The following is a 19438-nucleotide window of genomic DNA, read 5'->3' as shown; positions in this document are numbered from 1 at the left end:
GCAGGGAATCCCTCGAGGGAGGGAGGGAAGGAAGGAAGGAAGGAAAGAAGGAGGGGGGGAAGCTGCTTATTCAAATGGCCAGATCAGGCCCTGGGGATTGGAGGCTCGCTTGGCGGCCGGCAGCCCGACGGCTCCGGCACCCACGTCACTGCACCACTTGGCTTTCCTCCTCCTCTTCCCCCCCCCCCCCCCAAAAAAAACCACCACCTTCTCCGCCTTGCCTTGGGCTCCGGGCGACTCTTGCCGTCGAAACCCACCCAAGCAGCAGCCGGATCCGCAAGAGAAGCTCTTGCCAGCGAGGAGAAGCCCGGAGCCCCCTTTCCCCTCCCTCCCTAACCCCCCGATCGAGGGAGGGAAAGAAGGAGGGAGGTGGGAAGGAGGGAAGGAGGGAGAGGGAAGCAAGGAGGGAGGGCCACCGAGGGGGCTGTTTTCCTCTCCTCTCCCTCTCTCTCTCTCTCTTTTTGGTTGCCCGCTCCCTCTCTCTCCCTCTCCCTCTCTCTCTCTCTCTGTCGTCGCTTGTTGTGGCTGTTAAATTTTAAACTGCCATGCACTCGGCGTCCAGTATGCTGGGAGTGGTGAAAATGGAAGGACACGAGCACGCGGAGTGGAGCAACTACTACGGCGAGCCGGAGGTAAAGGGCAAAAGCGGTGTGGGTCTCTCTCTCTCTTCTCCTCTCTCTCTCTCTCTCTGTTTGTGTGTGGGTCCCCCACCCAATCCCCGAGCCTCCTCCTCCTCTTGCTCCTGCTGCTCCTCCAAAACAGGGACTCCCTCTCCCTCTCTCTCGCTCCCTCTTTTTATACAACCCTGTGTGTGTTAGCCTTGAGATAATATTAACTTTTGTGATCAAATATTGACTTGCGAAGCCTCCAAATCCTTTTGCCATGCCTAGCCGCGCTATCCTAACAAAGTTGTGTTTGGCAGAGAGAGGTTGGGGGGTGGGGGGAGGAAGGGCGTTGGGGGGGAAGGTATAAGGAACCAGGGGGGAGAGGGGGGACGTTTATGGCTACAAACCTCCGGCGGGGAAGGTTCGGCATCGGAGGGGGGGACAAGCCCCAGATCCCCGCAAGGATCCCCCACCCCCAACCCCCCATCTGGGATCGGCCTTCATCTGGAGGGCAAGGATTCACCCTCAACTCCAGGGTGGTTCTGGTCCCAACTTTTCCTTGGCTCCACACTGGAGGACGCGGCGGAGACTTTCCGACTTTCCGATTCTCTCTTGGAGCCTTTTGATGTCCGATTTTAAAAGTAGCCCCTCATTGACTTCCATGGGGTTTCAAGGTCCCTCAGCCTGGGTGCCTCTTCCCGGGGTCCAGGAGTCACACTGCCCCCCAATCCCCGACCTAAAGACTGGATGCGACTTTGGGCTGAAATCAAATCCTCTGCATGGGTTCGATTCCGGGCTGAAACCGAATCCTCTAAATCAGTGTGTTTAGGGAGGGAGGGAGGGTGGGGAGGGACACAAATCCCAAGGACAACTGTTTCTGTTGAGTCCTGTTACGGATCCGGCTTGGTGTGGGTTAGCAACGCTAACGTATACACACACACACATACCGGTCACTCGGGAAGAGTCGCCTTCTCCGCCAGCTGGAAAGGCTTCCGTTTTTTACCTGTGTGACGCTGCGATTCGGAGTACATTTACCAGGAAAGAAGTCCGATCGGGCTCCGTGGCGCTTACTTGCTCACCAGTAAACACTCTCAGGATTTGAAGTCGAAGGCTTTTATGGCCGGCATCCATCGTTTTTCGGTGGGTTTTTCGGGCTAGGTGGCCATGTTCTAGAAGAGTAGCTCTTCTAGAACATGGTCACATAGTCCGAAAAACCCACAAAAAAACCTACTCGCAGTATTATATGTGTGTGTGTTTGAAGGGGGGGGGGGAATCATCGGACTTATTTCCTGGCAAAGCTGCGGTATCGATTGGTGTTTTTAATCTGACCTTCTCTCCAAAGCTATAAGCAAGGAAAGCTTTTCACGTTTCCACCCGATTCTATTTTTTCTCCCCTCCTAACTCACTATGAAACCCTTTACTGGGCAAATTGTACCTGAGGAAGTAGACTTTAGTCTAAGAAAGCTCACGCTGCCCACTACTTTCTTTCCGTTAGTCTTAAAAGTGCTACACACCCATCCTACAGACTGACCCGGCGGTGTCTTTGAACTTTAAAACTCCCGTGTTTTAAAAGAAAGGGACGATGAAAAAGTAAAACGAAAGGACAACGGGAACACAAGCCCTAGAGCGAGGAATGCTATTCAGATCGGAGGGCTGGAATGCGATCGCCCAGGCACTTGGGGGGGATTAACACCCAGGTCCTCCCTCCTTTCCTCCCTTCCTTTCTTTCTTTGGTGATTTCGGTGAAAGTTCTCTCTCAGTTTGGCGCGATTGGGATCCAGGGGCTAAGAATGGGCACGATCCAGTCAAATTTAGGCTTTTATGGAGGGAGGGGGATCACTTTATCTCAGTTCCGACTTGGCTAGTGAATTTCTCCCAACTGAGCCAAGCCTTGGAACACCTGCTTAACTCTTCTCGTGCAGTGCCTGGATCGTGACTAAACCGACCTCGGGACTCCCGGCCAGTGTCTTGTTTGAACGTGTGAGCCGGCCCCCGCTTGTGTTGCACAGAGAGGCGGGATAGAAATACATTTTATCATTATCATTATTATTCCAAGGGGAGGGTTGCTGCTTCTCAAGTGAGACGGGATCACTGCGGCCTCCTCGGGAGTAAACCCCGTGGGAAGGCCGACAGATGGAGGTCAGGGTGACCAGACATCCTCCTTTTCCCAGACACGTCCTAAATGTCAGCCTCAGTTCAAGGAGGGATTCCAAAATGCCCTCCGTTTGGAGCGGGACTCCAAAGCATGCGTTATTATTGATATTTCTAGGTATATTTCCTTTTTTCTTTCTTTTCCCCTGGGAAGTCCTCCATGCAGCGGTGCCTGGTCCTCCTTTGCCATGGAGAGCCTACCTAACCCCCCGTCTCTCGCCCGTCCCTCCTTTTCCCCCTCTTCTGCAGGGCTACTCGGCCATGAACGCCGGCCTGGGCATGAACAGCTACATGGGCATGGCCGGCATGGGCACGGCGGCGGGCAACATGACGGGCTCCGGAGGCTCGATGGGCATGTCGTACGCGGCGGGGCCGGCGGGGATGAGCCTCTCCCCGGGCGCGGGGGCCATGGCCGGCATGGCGGCCCACCTGAGCCCCAGCCTGAGTCCGCTGGGAGCCGGGGCCGGCTCGATGGGGGGCCCGCTGGGCGCTTATTCGGCCCTGAGCCCCGTCGGGGGCGGCGGAGGCGGCGGGCCCTACGGCGGGGGTCCCCCGGGTCCCTCGGGCTCCGTCGGGGGCCTGGGCCGGGCCCGGGACGCCAAGAGCTACCGCCGGAGCTACACTCACGCCAAGCCGCCCTACTCCTACATCTCTCTGATCACCATGGCCATCCAGCAGTCGCCCAACAAGATGCTGACGCTGAGCGAGATCTACCAGTGGATCATGGACCTCTTCCCCTTCTACCGCCAGAACCAGCAGCGCTGGCAGAACTCCATCCGCCACTCGCTCTCCTTCAACGACTGCTTCCTCAAGGTGCCCCGCTCCCCGGACAAGCCCGGCAAGGGATCCTTCTGGACCCTCCACCCGGACTCCGGCAACATGTTCGAGAACGGCTGCTACCTCCGGCGCCAGAAGCGCTTCAAGTGCGACAAGCCCCCCGGGGCGGCCAAGCAGCAGCATCAGCAGCAATCCGGAGCCCCGGGGGGCTCTCCGGCCTCGTCGGGGGGCTCCTCTTCATCGCACGGCAAGAAGGCAGCCGCCCAGCCCTCGCAGCCCGAGCGCCCCGACCTCCCCAACGGCGGAGCCCCCGAGTCGCCCCACTCCAGCGCCTCCCCCTGCCAGGAGCACAAGCGGGGGCCCCTGGGCGACCTCAAGGGCCACCCGGAGCCCGCCCCGTCCCCGGCCCAGCAGCAGCAGCAGCAGCAGCAGCAACAGCACCTGCTGGCCCAGCACCACCTGGCCTCCCACGAGGCCCACCTCAAGGCCGAGCACCACTACGCTTTCAACCACCCCTTCTCCATCACCAACCTCATGTCCTCCCCGGAGCACCACCAGCACCCCCCGCACCCCCACCAGCACCCCCAGCACCAGCACCACCCCCACCAGCACCCCCAGCACCCCCATCCCCACGCCCACCACAAAATGGACCTCAAGGCCTACGAGCAGGTCATGCACTACACCAGCTACGGCTCGCCCGTCGCCGGCAGCCTCGCCATGGGCCCCGTCGCCAACAAAAGCCCCCTCGAGGCCTCCCCGCTGGGGCCCGACGCCGCCTACTACCAAGGGGTCTATGCCCGGCCCATCATGAACTCCTCCTAAGGGGACCCCTGGCCGCCTGGCCGCCCTTCCTTCCCTTTTTCCTTCCTTCCCTCCTTCCTTCATCTCTCCTTCCTTCCTTCCTTCCTTCCTTCCTTCCTTCCTTCTTTGCTTCCTTCTTCTGCCTCCTTTACTCCCTCCTTTCCTTTTTTCCTCCCTCCTTTCCCTTTTTCCTTCCTTCCTTCCTTCCTTCCTTCCTTCCTTCCTTCCTTCCCTGCTTCTTTTTTCTCCCACCCGCCTGCCTGCCCTCTTTCTCTTTTTTCCTTTCTTTTTTCCTTTTTTCCTCCCTCCCTCCCTCCTCCTCCTTCCCTCCCTCCCTCCCTCCCTCCCTCCCTTCCTTCCTTCCTTCCCTCCCTCTATTCCTCCCTCCTTCCTTCCTTCTCTTTTCCCTCCCTCCCTCCCTCCCTCCCTCCTTCTCTTTTTCCTTCCTTCCTTCCTTCCTTCCTTCCTTCCTTCCTTCCTCCCTCCTCTCTTCCCCTTTTCCTGGTCCTCAAACGCGGTCAGACGTTCCGCGGTCCCTCTTTCTCTCCCGTCCCAAGACCCAAACGAGACTTTGCTGGACAGGAGGAAAGGGGGCAACCCTCCCTCCATGGGAGAGAAGGAACTTGGGGCCTAGAGTGCGGCCCAGTTGCCCCAGACTTCCAGCCCAGCCGTCTACAGCCTCCCTGGGCACTTTTGCTCCGACCCAGATCCAAAGGCCTGCTGACTGAAAGCCTCTAGTCCTATTTATCAAAGAAGGAGAAAGACAGATGGAGAGGGAAGAAAAACTTTCTGTCCGGCTCGGAACTAGTAGGAAAGAAGCCCCCCGTCTTTTTCCGACGTTGGCTGTTCTGTAAGACCTTTCCCGACTCTCTTCCTGTGGCTCTCCTTCCTCCTTGAAGTCGGGGGCAGAAATCGCGGTCTCCCACAGAGAAGATCTTTCTCTCTCGGGCTCTTCGCCATCCTCACTCTTCTTCAGCGGTTGGATTTTCTTTGGGAGGTTCCTTTTCCGTTCCTTTAAGCGATTCCTTGTACATTTCTTTCTCTCCCTCTCATTTTTTTTTCGTCGCAGGGAGTTATAAATATATCTATTTTTGGGGGTGTGAAAATGAGACAGACATGAGTGTGTGTGTGTGTGAACCCATGTTAGATTTTGAAACTGTGGATCAAAATAAAAGACTATAGTATTGTGAAGTGGGGGGGGGGGAGAAGAGAAAAAGACAGAGAGAGGTGGAGAAGGACTTTAGGTTGTAATTTGACCCAGGAAGGTTTGATGTTACCGGGAGCCCAAACGGCTCGGATCGAATTAATTTATCGTTTCTGTACGCTTTTATTTATGGCTTTTCAAATCTGTATTCTGGTAACGACCAACCAAATGCCCACAAACCTATATTAAAATGCTGTTGGAGATTTCTTCCCCTCCTTTAATTTTTTTCTTTTAAATCAGTTCCTATTACTATGATTTCATTATTTTGTACATGGTCGTAATGGAAAAGGGTGCGAAAAGGTAAAAGGCACCATTGCAGCGTTTGTACATGCCTGGGACCAGAGTTATATTTAGGTGGAGGGAATAGAAGACATCGTATGCATTACGAATTGCATAGGAAAAATATCCCCTACAATATAAGGCTGCAGCCTTAGTAAATCCCATTGAATTCACTGAGGCTTCTGAATAGACACAGGACAGGCAGTGGATAAAGGATGAATAATAATAATAATAATAATAATAATAATAATAATAATTGTCCCTCCTCAGTCTCTATCACTGCCTGATTCTAGTTGAATGCGTATTTACTCGGGAGAAAGTCCTACTTTATTTATTCCTTTATTCCTGCTGCAAGGACAGATTGACTGAGAAGAAAGTTTCAGCCGCTTCAGGCGACTTGGGTCCAAAACACAAGGCAGAAACAATCCAGTTTTGTGAGACAGAGGGTTCTGCTGCCACAATAAACTACAATTCCCAGGATTCCCTAGCACTGAGCCCGGGCAGCTAAAGCGGTCTCAAACTAGATTATTTCCGCAGTGTGTTTTAGAGCTTTCTTTCGCATCCGAAACACAACTTTACTGTCTATCCTCCGCTTGGGTGGAAATCCTATACCACTGGGGTTTCTTGGTAAATTTGCATAGTAGCACTGGACAGTTAGACGCACTGCAAAGGCCTCTATTTTCCTGTGATGCCTAGTTTACCTATGTATTGCTTAGCTTGTGTGACTTTTCGCTCCGTTCACGGTACGTTGGTTACAACGTGAAGGGCAGCTACTACGCAGCTACTACAGATCGGGGATTTGATCTAGGATTGCAGGCTTGGTATGCTTTTGTGGTTGTGTCCTCTGCGTCTACATGGGGGGATCTTAGTGAGCTGGCCTCAGGAAGAAAAGTGGGTGCTCATGTCTGAAAATGATCTTGTTCACAGATTTTATAATTCTCTACTCACTTCTTGATATCAATAGCACTTCTTTCTGGGCAGAGAGATGCTGGACTGCATTGTAAGTGGAGGGATTTTTCAGATGGAAACCCCTTTGGAATGAAATCATTCCCCAGTAAACGTGCCTGGCATTATTGAAGCCTTTTTAGATGGTGAGAGGAGGAGATGCAAGTATTTCTTAAATAGGGTGGGTTTCAATAGTAAAGTCAAATCTGGCCCACACAGTCTACCGGTGGGACTTAAAGATATTTCAGTCTTTCGAAATGCTTTCTAAATATTTACAGAGGGCATTTCAAGAGCTCGGAAGGCTTCCTTCCCGTTAACTCAGTCATCCATTCAACCACCCTGTAAAATGGGTACTTCCTCTCATATACCACTGAGAAGGAGTCGGGTTTTAAAAGTAGATTCACTGGTCGAAATGAAACTCAGGATTTCCTTAGCCCTTGCACCAGGGTGACAGGTTCTTACGATATTATATTTTGGGTGGGAAAATCCGGATACAAAATCTACCAGGGCGAGGCCCACGTGGATTTCAACAGGGTTTGAACATAGTTGTGTTAGTCTTTGAAAGGCTTTGGAGTTTGTAAACAGCCATACGTTAAAACGCCCCACGCATCAACTTCCCCACAAAATGCAGGTCCACAATGCTCTTTCCTTGACTTTTGCTTTTTGACATTACTTCCCTCGTTGCTTCGGAATGTGTTTTCATTATACAACCGAGTTTCAGTTTGCAAGGAGAAAAGGCTGCAACTGAGTGACCGGACGTCCTCCTTTTCCAGGACACTTCCTCCATTTCCACCTTCTTTCCAAGAGGAATGTCAAAATGTCCTTGATTTTTGAGTATGACTAAGAAGCATGAATTTATATCTGAGTGTTTTGAGCTTTTCTTTTGCACTGTCCTCCATTCTTCTTGAAGGTCCTACATTTTGCAGTGTCCTGTCCTCCACTGAAGTTAGGACACCTGGGCGTCCTGGGCTGGACCTTATGTGAGGCCAGTTTGGAAGGCCGGTACTCCTTTATTCCCCGCTTTTGCCCCCTTTTGCCCCTTGCAGCACTGAATGTGTGCCACAACGAAATACAGTTCCCAGAATTGCATAGCCTTGAGCCATAGGAGTTAAAGTGGTGTCAAACCGGATTGTTTCTGCAGTGTGGATGCAGGCAGAGGGGCCTCTCCGACTGCAGGGACTGCTTAGAGAAAGAAAAAAAGGGGTGGGGTGAACCTACTGTGGCCTTGAGTTCAGGTTAAACATCAATTCCAGTCTGAGGCCGGCTGACTCATGGCTGAACCTTACTTAGATCTTACTCACCTGCTCTTTGGGGAGCTCTGGCCTCTTCTTGCCGTGTGACCAGACGTCCTCCTTTCCCAGGACATGTCCTCCATTTCAGCCTTCTGCCCAGAAGGAATCCCCAAATGCCCTCCCTTTGGAGCATGGCAAAGAAGCATTGGTTTCTATTTCTGTGAGTGTTTTGGTCATGTCCTCCATTTTTCAGGAATGTCCCTCATTTTGTGGTGCCTTTGCAGCTGGGGATATCTGGTCACCCTACTTAATTGCGGAGGGCAAGCCTAAGCATGGCACAGGCAAGGCCCATTGAGGGCAGTGGGCTTACTCTGGGGCAAAACCTGGAGTCCCCGCCCTGCAGTTGCATCTGAGAGCAGAGTCGAAAATAGAGATTTAAATATGAAATTAAGTTCAGGCATCTCTGTTAATACTATTGGGAGCAGTTCTCTTTTTTTCAAGCTAATGTGTCTCAAGTGCCCATAACATGTCCTTGGAAAAACGCATTCCCCTCCTAGCTATTAAGAGAGGCAGCATGGCTTGAGCTTGGACTATGACTCTGGAGACCAGGGTTCAGTTCTCAGCTCTGCCACAAATCCCACTAGTGATCTTGGGCAAGTCACACTCTCTCAGCCTCGGGGGAAGGCAATGGCAAACCTCCTTTGAACAACTCTTGCCAAGAAAACCCCATGATCTGGTCGCCAAAAGTTGGAAAAAAGGCACACAAGAACAATACCCCAGTTACTAGAGCAAGCAAGGGAGAAGTCTGAGAGAGTGGCAGAGGAGGACATCCTCCTTCCTGCTAAAATCATCAGTGCAGCCCCAATTCCGCTACATCACTTTTCCTAGGTAAGGTTGCTCTGGATTTCAGCTTTCAGGTATCCAGATTTGCTTCACTGACACCCCTATCCTAAAATACTTAAACAACTAGCTTTATGTTCACACCCCACAAGTCTAAATCCCATTGGGTTCAATGAGAATGACATTGAGTGAGATGCCATGATTGATGTTCACCCATAAACAAGAGGACTGGGTTCAGTAGGCCCAAACTTGTCTTTGCTTGAAAAGCCACTCTCACCAAACTCGGCAGGATTTACTTTGGAGTAGAGAAGAAATCCAAGGAGGTACCATCAGGGATACTGAGAATTAAGGCAGACATAACTTCCAGAAGTCTAAGGAACTGACATACTAACGTTTTGGTGCTGCAAGTGGGAGGAAAGTTGACTTCTGGTGTGACAGGTTGACCCCGGACTATAGGACTAGACCAATGCAGGCTTCAGCAGTGTTTCAATAAAATACAGTACTATTAAACTCAGGAGGACTTAGGTCAGTGTAGATAGCAGAGAGCCAGTGTGGTGTTGTGGTTGGGTGTTGGATGTGATTAAATCAGGGTTCAAATTTCCACTCTGCCATGAAAACTCACTGGATGACCTTGGGCAAGTCACACTCTCTCAGCCCCTGAGGAAGGCAATGGCAAACCTCCTTTGAACCAATCCTGCCAAGAACACCCCATGATAGGGCTGCCATAAAAAACTTGAAGATACACAACAACAGAAGTATAAAATATTGAACTCTATTGGGGATAAAAGCATTCCTCCTAGGAAGCCTTTCTGATGCCTGAGTCACACTGAAACCTGTGGTGGCCCATACTTTCAGCTGAGAAACTTCAGCTACACAATAAGGTTTTCCAACCAGAGCCAGAGGAGAAGTATCTAGATAGAAGAAGGAATGGCATCTGATTTCTTGAAAAAAATATTGGTCACAGGACTGTATAAGCTCTTAACATTTGCATGAGACACTCTGGTTCATTTCACTTCTTGCAGGTTACTTTATTGTACCAAATCCCTACAACAACCCTGTTAGGTGAGTTGGCCTAACCTGCTGCAGAGAGCGACCAGAGGCAAAAATCCCAGCAACTTGCGTAAAGCCACTGAAGAGTCTTTGCTGCAAAGGTGAAGAGACCCAACTGATTTCTACCTTGTTGGGCAATCCTATGTACACTGAGCTGGCAATATAGGCCTCCCAATACTACATGATGTACTTGCAATTGAAATGGCTAGGCTTCCACTGTTTGGCCAACCTTTGACCCTGCAGCTGTTTGAGGACAGTTCCCACAGTCCCTTATGACTGGCCCTGTTGGATAGGAGTTGAAGTCTGGAGCATCTGGAAGCCACAAACTCTGCCAGGCCTCTTGGTGTTCAGTAAAAATGGGCTCCCAAACCAAGGCAAACAGTAACATTGGCTATGCAGGGCCCTCAAAACGTCTCTCTCACTATGTTACACTGTGTTACAAATGAGTCTCTTTCCCCATAACCTTCCATAGCATTGAACTGGAAGACTTGGCATGGCGCACAAATGCGTGTTCATCGCAGGATAACTTGCATGTGTGAACCTATTCTACATCTCACACCTTATCACCTTGAAACGTCCTTCACATACCTTCCAGCAAGTGTTCATGTGCACCAGGTTTAATACCTTAACAACATTTCCCCCTCAACTTGGAACAACAAGATGCTTTCAATCAAATTGACCAAGACTTGACCAAGACCTGACACACTGCAGAAACAAAGCAGTTTGACACCACTTTAACTGCCATGGCTCCATCCTGTGTAATCCTGGGATTTGTAGTTTGGTGGGGTATTCAGCCAGCTCTGCTAGAGAGGTCTGGTGCCTCACCAAACTACAAAACCCAGGATTCTCTAGGAGAGAGTTATGTCAGTGTCAAACTGTTATATTTCTGCAGTGTGGATACATCCTTGTTTGCGGCCTTTTTGGTTCTCTGTTGTTACTGGCCAACAAACACTCACAGTATTTCAGGTTTACTTGTCAAGAGTTTCAAATGAATGGTCTTCCCCTTGTCAAGGAGTAGGATGAGGAAAACATTTGTTGAAGGTACAGTACCTCAAATATCTGGTAGCAGGGCCTTCACACTACACGATTACAGAGCTATAATCCCACTTCAATGCCATGGGAACATCCACTGGAATCCTGGGATTTTCAGTGTGCCTCTAATAAAACTGCAAACTCCAATATTTCTTAAGATGTTGCCATCGCAGTCCAAGTGGAATCTTAGTGCTATAGCTGCATAGTCTGAATGATCCTGAGGCACATAAAGCTGGAGATTCAATCTCAAGTTTTTGCTAGGTTTCAACTCTAAGCAAAAAGCTAGTCTGGTCTATGATTTAGGCGGAAACACTACACAAGTAAACTGCTGAGAATGAAGAGTAAGATCCTGGCTCCAGCAGAAAGATGACATTCTTCCAACTTCCTCTGGATTGCTGTCAAAAGGTCCCAACCTCAAAGGAGGACAAGGCACTACAAAAGGTAGGACATTCAAGAATAATGGAGGGTGTTACCAAAAATAAGCTAAAAACACAGATATAAACACCAGGTTTATTCATGCTTCTTCTTCTTCTTCTTCTTCTTCTTCTTCTTCTTCTTCTTCTTCTTCTTCTTCTCCTCTCTCTCTCTCTCTCTCTCTCTCTCTCTCTCTGGCTTTGCTTCGTGAATTGGCCTTTTTAGTCATGCTTCTTAGACATGCCCAAAAAGAACGTTTTGAAATTCCTCCTGGAATTGGGCTTTTCCCAATCCATCCAGGACCTTCCAGGCCTTGTTTGCACTGCAGAAATAAAGCAGCTTGACAACAGTTCAACTAACTGCCGTGACTCAGTGCTATGGAATTCTGGGATTTGTAGCTTTGTGAGATATTTATAGTCTTCTCCTAGAATCCTACAGCACTGAGCCATGCCATTTGGTGTCAAGTTGAATTATTTCTGCAATGCAGACGTAGCCCTAGATGCAAGGACTACAAGGCTCATTGTTTCCAGCATTGGCCAGGCTCACTGTGGATGGCCATCTGTCAGGGATGCTTTGATTGAGAGTTCCTGCATGGCAGGGGGGTTGGACTGGTTGGCCCTTGTGGTCTCTTCCAACTCTATGATTCTATGATCCTAGGAAGATGGAGTTGTAGCCCAAGGCACCTGGAGCATGCTAAACTGGGGAAGGCCACCTCCTCTACAGACACCTCCACTTTCAGGCTAGTGGTTTTGATCACTAACCTAGGAAGGTCACCTGTCTCCATTATAGAGAATGTACTTGGGGCAAAGAGGCCTACTCATTTTAAGAGATCTAGTTTCCAATTATGTGTGCTGAGACTGTAACTTCCAAGTATCTTGAGATGTTAACTAGGAGGGAGATACTGATTTCTAGGCCACCTCTCTAGGTTCCTGCTAAAAATGGAACGCTTTTCAGTTTTCACAGCTTCGTGCTTTTAGTGAATGTGAGCCAAAAGCTTGGGGACCATGGACAGAGAGCTGGGGGGGATCCATCTCCTTTAAATTGCACTCCACCTTCATAAATGCAGCCCACAGCAGCAGGCCAAGGGAATGAATGGCTGGCTCTTGAGATTGGCAGAAAACGCCACACAAAGGCGATACAAACACACTGATGTGAATTAGCCAGTTGAGGTATGCAAAGGGATCTTGCAGCACCTTTGAGGCTAACTGAAAGAAAAAAGCTGGTAGCTTGAGTTTTGGTAGAGTTGAGCCTAAGGGATCTTTGCAGCAACTTTGAGACTAACTGAAAGTAAGAAACTTGTAGAAACCTTAGTAGAGCTGAGCCTACTTCCTCAGATGCTGAGGGTGGCAGGAGCAGGTCCTGCAAGGACTTCATAATGCACCCAGAGGAGTGTGTCCATTTATACAATGCATTGCACACTGCCACTCTCCAATAAACGTTGTGCATTAAGTGCTGTGCAACGAGGGGAGATTGTGTACATTCACTGTTTTCCTTCTGTTGCAGGGACTGCATAGTAGTACTACTAGTAGTAGCAGCAGCATAGAGTGACCCATGGATGGACAGGCTTGGCTGAGACAATGGAGGGTCTGAACTCATTTGGTGTTTTGAGAAGCAGAGTTTGAATCTGTCTATGTGAGATTTTGCTTACATATATTTGTATAAGCATGGACATTAAGGGGGGGGGGGAACCCTGAATCGAAGTCAATTCTATTATAAGCTTCCTAAAGAGTTGGAAGAGACCAAGCCTGAAAAGTTGAGCACTGAAAAAACATTTTTAGTCTTGGGAACGTTTTGACACCTATAGCCTGATCCCTTTACCATAATAAATACACTTACTTTAACCCTAAGGGAGAAATTCACACAGGTATGACTTTTCTAAACTAGGGGCTTTTAAGACTTCTTGGTAGGTGGCAATATTTACCTATCAGCCAGTGGGCAGGATGGCCCTGTCTACTTGCCTATCTGTCTGTCTGCCTGCCTGCCTGCATTATCTATCTATCTATCTATCTATCTATCTATCTATCTATCTATCTATCTATCCATTAGCCTGCCTGCCTGCCTGCCTGCCTGCCTGCCTGCCTATCTATCTATCTATCTATCTATCTATCTATCTATCTATCTATCTATCTATCTCTGCCTGCATATCTATCTATCTATCTATCTATCTATCTATCTATCTATCTATCCATCCACCTGCCTGCCTGCCTGCCTGCATCTCTCTCTCTGTCTGCATATCTATCTATCTATCTATCTATCTATCTATCTATCTATCTCTGCCTGCATATTTATCTATCTGCCTGCCTGCCTATCTATCTACATCAACACTGTGCTCAGATATCGGAGGGTGACCACTGCTCTCTCTCTCTGCCTCAAAAATCCAGTCAAAAGCAACGGGAATCATTTCTCTCTCCCCCCCCCCAACTCCCAAAGAATTGGGATGCCTCTCTGCAGACCTCGCCCCAAGGGCCAAGCCCGTCCGCCTTCTCCCTTAATCTGATTTTTCTCTATGGGCCACCCTCCGCCATCCCCGGAGGGGGTTGCGTCGCTGTAATAATGAAAATAAAATGATTTTTTTAAAATGAGATCCAGTGATTTCCCCCCCCCCCCTCCTCCTCTAGAGCCGACATCACGCGTGCAGATCGGAATAAAAAGTGGAACAACTCCGAGGATAAAAAACAACCACCCCCACCTTCGGGCTGGAGACAGAAGGCACCCCTGGAAAGTGTGTGTGTTGTTGGTGGGGAAATCCCTGCCTCCCATCCCTCCTTCTTGTCCCGAGGAGCTTCTCTCTGGGCCTGCGAGGACACACACGTTGTGAAGCAAAGCGGAAAATGTGTGTTCATTACCACATAAAAGGCTCCCGTGGCGAGGAAGCATGGGGGCCTGGGAGGGGAGGGGAAGGGGCCGACAATGGGGCCCGAATGTGATGCTCTAACCTGCCCCCCATTGTCCCCCGGTCGTTTTAAACTACTTAGCCCTCTCCCCCTCCCTTGATCCCCGGCGAGAAGATATACTTCGACCCAAAGACCGTTTAAAAAGGGGGGTGGGATGGGGGAATGTATAGGGTGGGGAGGCGGGAGAGAGAGAAGAGATGCCATTTAGTTGCCATCCCTCCCTCTTCCCTTCCCTTTCTTGTCCCGATCTACCCTTTAACAAGTCAGATCGGGGTCTGGAGGAAGGGGCTTAAAAATAAATAAACAGAGGTGTTAATTATTATTATTATTTTTGCAACGGAGCCCACTTTTGATCTCCTCCCCCCATCTTTTCCTCTCTGTCTCCCCCTTTTTTCAAAGCCGCTGGTGGTTTAAGTCCTCCCGACCCGCGAATAAACACGATCAGTCCACAAAAGAAGAGTAATAATAATAATAATAATAATAATAATAATACACATCGAAGGCAAAATTCCAGGAGGGCAAACTTTACGTCGGCACGTCAGAGTTCAGTAAATTTACACAGATATTAGCACGGCTGCGTGTGTGTGTGTGTGTGTGTCTTTGAGAGAGAGAGAGAGAAAGAGAGAGAAAGGAGAGAGAGGGGGTGTTTTCTCTCTTCCTTTTGTGCCATTGTGCTTAACTGAATTTTATAACGCTGATCGATATCTTGGTAAAATATTCATTTTTTTTAAAACTAGCGGGGCAGCGAAATCTTTGCTTTGTGCTAAAGTCAACAGTGGCTGCCATAAAGGCGGCGGTGCCTTCGCCTCGGAGTTGCAGAGCGTCGTCGGCGGGGTGGCCGGTGTCTCCTCGCCAGATCAGCCTCCCTGGCTTCAGGTAGGCCACCCAGGCAGCCCATGTGGCCCAGGGGGTCTCGGGGGGGGGGAAGGCCATCGCTTGGAGGGGGGAAGGGAAGGGAGGGGATCGGAGGGGAGGGGGAACTCCGGCTCTGATCCCCACCTTTCCAGGATCGGGACCAAAGAAGGGAAGAGGCCGGATCGAGCCCGGCTTAGGGAGATCTCAGTCTCTGAGTCTGCCCCTTAGCAGAGGAATGCCGAGAAGAAGCGGACCAGAGGTTATTCTGTGGGGTCCGATCGCCCTTCCCTTCCCTTCCCTTCCCTTCCCTTCCCTTCCCTTCCCTTCCCTTCCCTTCCCTTCCCTTTCCTTTCCTTCCCTGCCGGCCTTGCCTTTTGCTTAGAGCCCCTCATAGAGAATCAGGGAAGCCCCCCCTCTGGTGGATCGGGACCCCTTGGGAAACTTGGTTGGGAAACTGGGCTCCTGCGGGGCTGGAAGATGGGGGAGCCCAAGGCCTTTCTTTGCCCTGGTCCAGTGGGGCTGAGCGGCCTGGTTTGGCGACCTTTGATAATCCCGATCTCTTTCCTTGTGGTTGTTGTTGTTGTGTGCCTTTAAGTCGTTTCCGACTCAAGCTATCATGGGGGTTTCTTGGCAATATTCGTTCAGGGGAGGTTGGCCATGGCTTTCCCGTGAGGCTGAGAGAATGTGACTTGCCCAAGGTCACCCAGTGGGTTTCGTGGCCGAGTCGGGAACCGAGCCCTGCTCTCCAGAGTCACAGTCCAACGCTCCAACCACTGGGCCACGCTGTCTCTCTCTGATCTCTGTCCTCCATCTGCCTTAAGGAACCAGTTTTTCTGTCGCGGGAGGCGGAGGGCGGCCGGCTTTTAAAAGCTGTTCTCTTTGTTCTTGCACTAAGGGCCAGATAACCTCCTCTTTCTTCTTACACACAATAGGCCCACACCTTCACCGTCGCCTCCTCCTTCCTTCCTTCCTTCCTTCCTTCCTTCCTTCCTTCCTTCCTTCCTTCCTTCCTTTCCAAGGCTTTTCTTCTCTGCAGCTTCCGAAAGAAGGAAGAGTTCAGATCCCCTGAAATCTTATTTAGGAGCAAGAAACGTGTCGCAACGGGAGAAAAAGGTGCCAAGGCCGTTTTAACTTTCCCCCCTTCAACCTCCCTCCCTTCCAGGCATGGCTACAGAATGCCAAAGGCTTGAAAGGGTTCCGTGGGAAAGGACGGCCGATCCATTGGATCAGGATCAGGAAGGCTAACTTTCAAGGAGATACGCAAAACGAAGAAAGAGAAGTGCAAAGAAAGGACTGGGCCCACAATTAATACTTCGGTTCAGCTCCCCTTCGGAGCGAACGGGGCAGAGAAGGATCCACACTACACCACTGCAGCATTTTAATCCCGCTGCAAGTGTCTTATGGGACCCTGGGATTTGTAGTTTCCTGAGGCACTGAGACTTTTCTGTCAGAGGGGTCCAGTGTTGTAATTCGGGAGAGAACACTAGTTTTGAGTATCCTATTAGACTACAAAGCCCAGGATTCTATAGGATGCAGCCATGGCAGTTAAAGCGGTATCCAATTGTTACAACTTTCCAGTGTAGACCCTCCCTGAGGCAGCCTCGCATGTATCTCATTCATTTCAACCGGTCTTCTCCAGAATTTCCATTGAGGATTCTGCTCTTCTTCTACAGAGGTCCCAAACAACACTGCAGAAATAATCCAGTTTGAGACCGCTTTAACTGCCCTGGCTCAAGTGCTAGGGAATCCTGGGAATTGTAGTTTATTGTGGCAGCAGAGCTCTCTGGCAGAGAAGGCTAAATGTCTCACAGAACCACAGTTCCCAGGTTCCCCTAGCATTGAGCCAGGGCAGTTAAAGCGGTCTCAAACCGGATTATTTCTGCAGTGTGTGTTTTGGAGCAGGGGAAATGAATCCATAGGCATCTATGTCCCTTCTAAAAGAGGATCGGTGTCATTTCCAAACTTCCTAAGATTCCTTATTTACACCGCCGGCAAAATACTGTTTATGTGAGATGGCCATTTTACAGAGAGGAAAACTGAGGCGGGGAGTCCAGCTAACTGGAAGAGTTCTAAGATGCGTGTCTTTTGTGTGTGTGAAGTCGAAGGTTTTTATGGCCGGCATCCATAGTTTTTGGTGGGTTTTTCGGGCTCTGTGGCCATGTTCTAGAAGAGTTTATTCCTGACTTTCGCCAGCATCTGTGGCTGGCATCTTAATGAAAGCCCTTCCATGCCAGCATCCTCTGAAGATGCCAGCCATAGATTCAGGCGAAACGTCAGGAATAAGCTCTTCTAGAACATGGCCACAGAGCCCGAAAAACCCACAAAAAACTTGTGTGTGTCTGTGTTTAAAGTGTTGTGTTAAATGAAGCAAAACTTCAATGTTAGACTGTGTGCGCATATGGAAGCCCTCTCTTTGCGATGTTCCGCGCGTGGGCATTTCTCTTGGCATTTTGTCCAGCTGACTTGGCCCAGCAACCCCAGACTCCAGTTTAATCCGAACAAAGAAACCCCCCTCCCTCTTGCCCCCTTTCAGACTGGCCGCTTTGGTGGGGGGGGAGATATGCTCAGATCTCAGTGCTCCAGAAGACAGCTTGGTTTGATTGGAAAAGAAGGCGAGCGACCCTCTTCTTCCCAGGAACCAGATCTGGGTGTGAAATATGGCTCATTGCAAAGAGAGAGGAAAGAGGGGTTGTGTGTGTGTGGGGGGGGGGGGGGCAGAGGAGGAAAAAGCCTTCCTCATCTGATTTCCCCCTCCATCGAAATGGACGTGACAGCTTCTATTTCCCCCGAACAAGATAGGATCACTGGAGGACACACACAGGCTAATGGTTTTTCAATAATTAATACTCTCCTCGCCCACTGGTAATGCGGCCTCTCGGATTTGTCAATTACTTGTCATTAAATGAGTGTCTAGCCACGTCCTTCGCTTTGGGTCTTTGGAGGGAAGAGGAGGAGGAGGAGGAGGAGGGATGCGGAGGGGAAAGAAATTCACCTCTAGCCTCCTTCGCCAAGAGAAAAGCCGGCCTGGCTGGGCTCGACTGGGAAAGACCTTCCTCTGGAAGGGAGAAGGGGGCAGGCCCTAGAGAGAAGAGGCCTTTGCTTCTAAGAAATACACATAGCATATTTTTCGGGTTTCCCATCCTTGTCCCTTTTCTTCCCCGACTTGTCACATTTGGCACAAACGCAAGCCAACAAACAAGTCCGTAACTAATAAACAGACGTCTCGCTTCCTCTTGGCAGGAGCTGCTTTCTCTGTGTCTTACTCTTCCTTCTTCTGTCCATTTTATTTTATTTAACAGGAATTTCCCCCATCCTTTCATTCCAATGTCACTGCCTTATTTCATCCCATACTGAGACAATCATATCCAGGGGTAGCTGTGTTAGCCATACAGCAATGCACAATAACATCCAAAATCCAGAAAATCCTTTATTAGACAACAACAACAACAACAACAACAATTGCACAAAATACATGATGCAAACTTGCAACAGGTATTTTGTGCAATTATTATTATTATTATTATTATTATTATTATTTTGGTTGGTCAAATAAAGGCATCCAGAGCAAGCATGGCGTAGAAGTTTGAGTGCTGCACTAAGACCCTGTAGACCAGGGTTCGAGTCCCAGCTCGGCCATGAAACAAGCTGAGTGACCTTGGGCAAGTCACACTCTCTCAGCTTCAGGGGAAGGCAATGGCAAACCTCCTCTGAAATTTTGCCAAGAAAACCCCATGACTTGAATGCACACAACAACAACGACTTGAATGCACACAACAACAACAACAACAACACAGGTATAGCTGTTTTGTTGATTGTGGACGTTTTTATACTGAGAAAAGCGTGAGGAGGAGGAACGGCACAGACCTCATGCCTTCATCTCTTCTGAACATGCACAGAGTGCTATTCCACTGCCAAACCCGATGTTCCAACACATTTGGGATTTTTTCCTCAGCAGCTGGTGGTGTGGAATTGTAAAGGTAGAAACCCAAAAGGGTAGGATAGAGCCTCAGCCCTTCTCACTCCTGAAATCTAGGCTGAAATGGGATTGATTGGTCTCAATTTTAGAGCAGAGCCATTGCATCAACTGAAAGGGAAATCTAACTGATTCAATGGTTCTACTCTAGCCATAAAATAGGGCCCGTACTTTGGGACTGTAATAAAGCAAAGTCTGGACAACCTGCCTACCTGTTTGTGTGCCTTCAAATCCTTTCTGACTTATGGCGACCCTATCATGGGGTTTTCTTAGCAAGATTTCTTCAGAGGAGGTTTGCCATTGCTTTCCCCTGAGGCTGAGAGAGTGTGACTTGCCCAAGGCCACCCAGTGGGTTTCATGGCCGAGCTGAGAGTCGCACTCTGGTC

General features: G+C 49.7%; 2 protein-coding genes and 1 long non-coding RNA gene across 4 annotated transcripts in view; all 3 read left to right on the top strand.

The window, feature by feature from the left end:
• The window catches only part of LOC149316829 (thrombomodulin-like), a 902913-nt gene that overhangs the window by 82917 nt on the left and 800558 nt on the right, over positions 1–19438 (top strand). The window lies entirely within an intron of this gene.
• LOC149316836 (hepatocyte nuclear factor 3-beta-like) lies at positions 426–4438 on the top strand. 2 transcript variants are annotated; one of them, XM_089516365.1, is made up of 2 exons: positions 426–632; positions 3006–4438. In XM_089516365.1, the coding sequence occupies exons 1-2, from the start codon at positions 546–548 to the stop codon at positions 4353–4355; spliced, it is 1437 nt and encodes a 478-aa protein (XP_089372491.1). In that variant the 5' UTR covers positions 426–545; the 3' UTR covers positions 4356–4438. The 2 variants fall into 2 exon arrangements, with proteins under 2 accessions (XP_089372491.1, XP_089372492.1); XM_089516366.1 differs by lacking the exon at positions 426–632 and adding an exon at positions 2414–2874.
• Positions 14800–19438, top strand: part of LOC149316835 (uncharacterized) — a 46085-nt gene continuing 41446 nt past the window's right edge. Inside the window, exon 1 of the long non-coding RNA XR_016280717.1 lies at positions 14800–15100. This is a non-coding gene — a long non-coding RNA (uncharacterized LOC149316835). The remainder of the gene's footprint in view (positions 15101–19438) is intronic.

Source organism: Sceloporus occidentalis, unplaced genomic scaffold (genome assembly GCF_023333645.1).
Source record: "Sceloporus occidentalis isolate IW3139 unplaced genomic scaffold, rSceOcc1.0.p SCAF_3, whole genome shotgun sequence".
Classification (NCBI taxonomy): Eukaryota; Metazoa; Chordata; class Lepidosauria; order Squamata; family Phrynosomatidae; genus Sceloporus; species Sceloporus occidentalis.
This window is presented reverse-complemented; position numbering and strand designations above follow the sequence as displayed.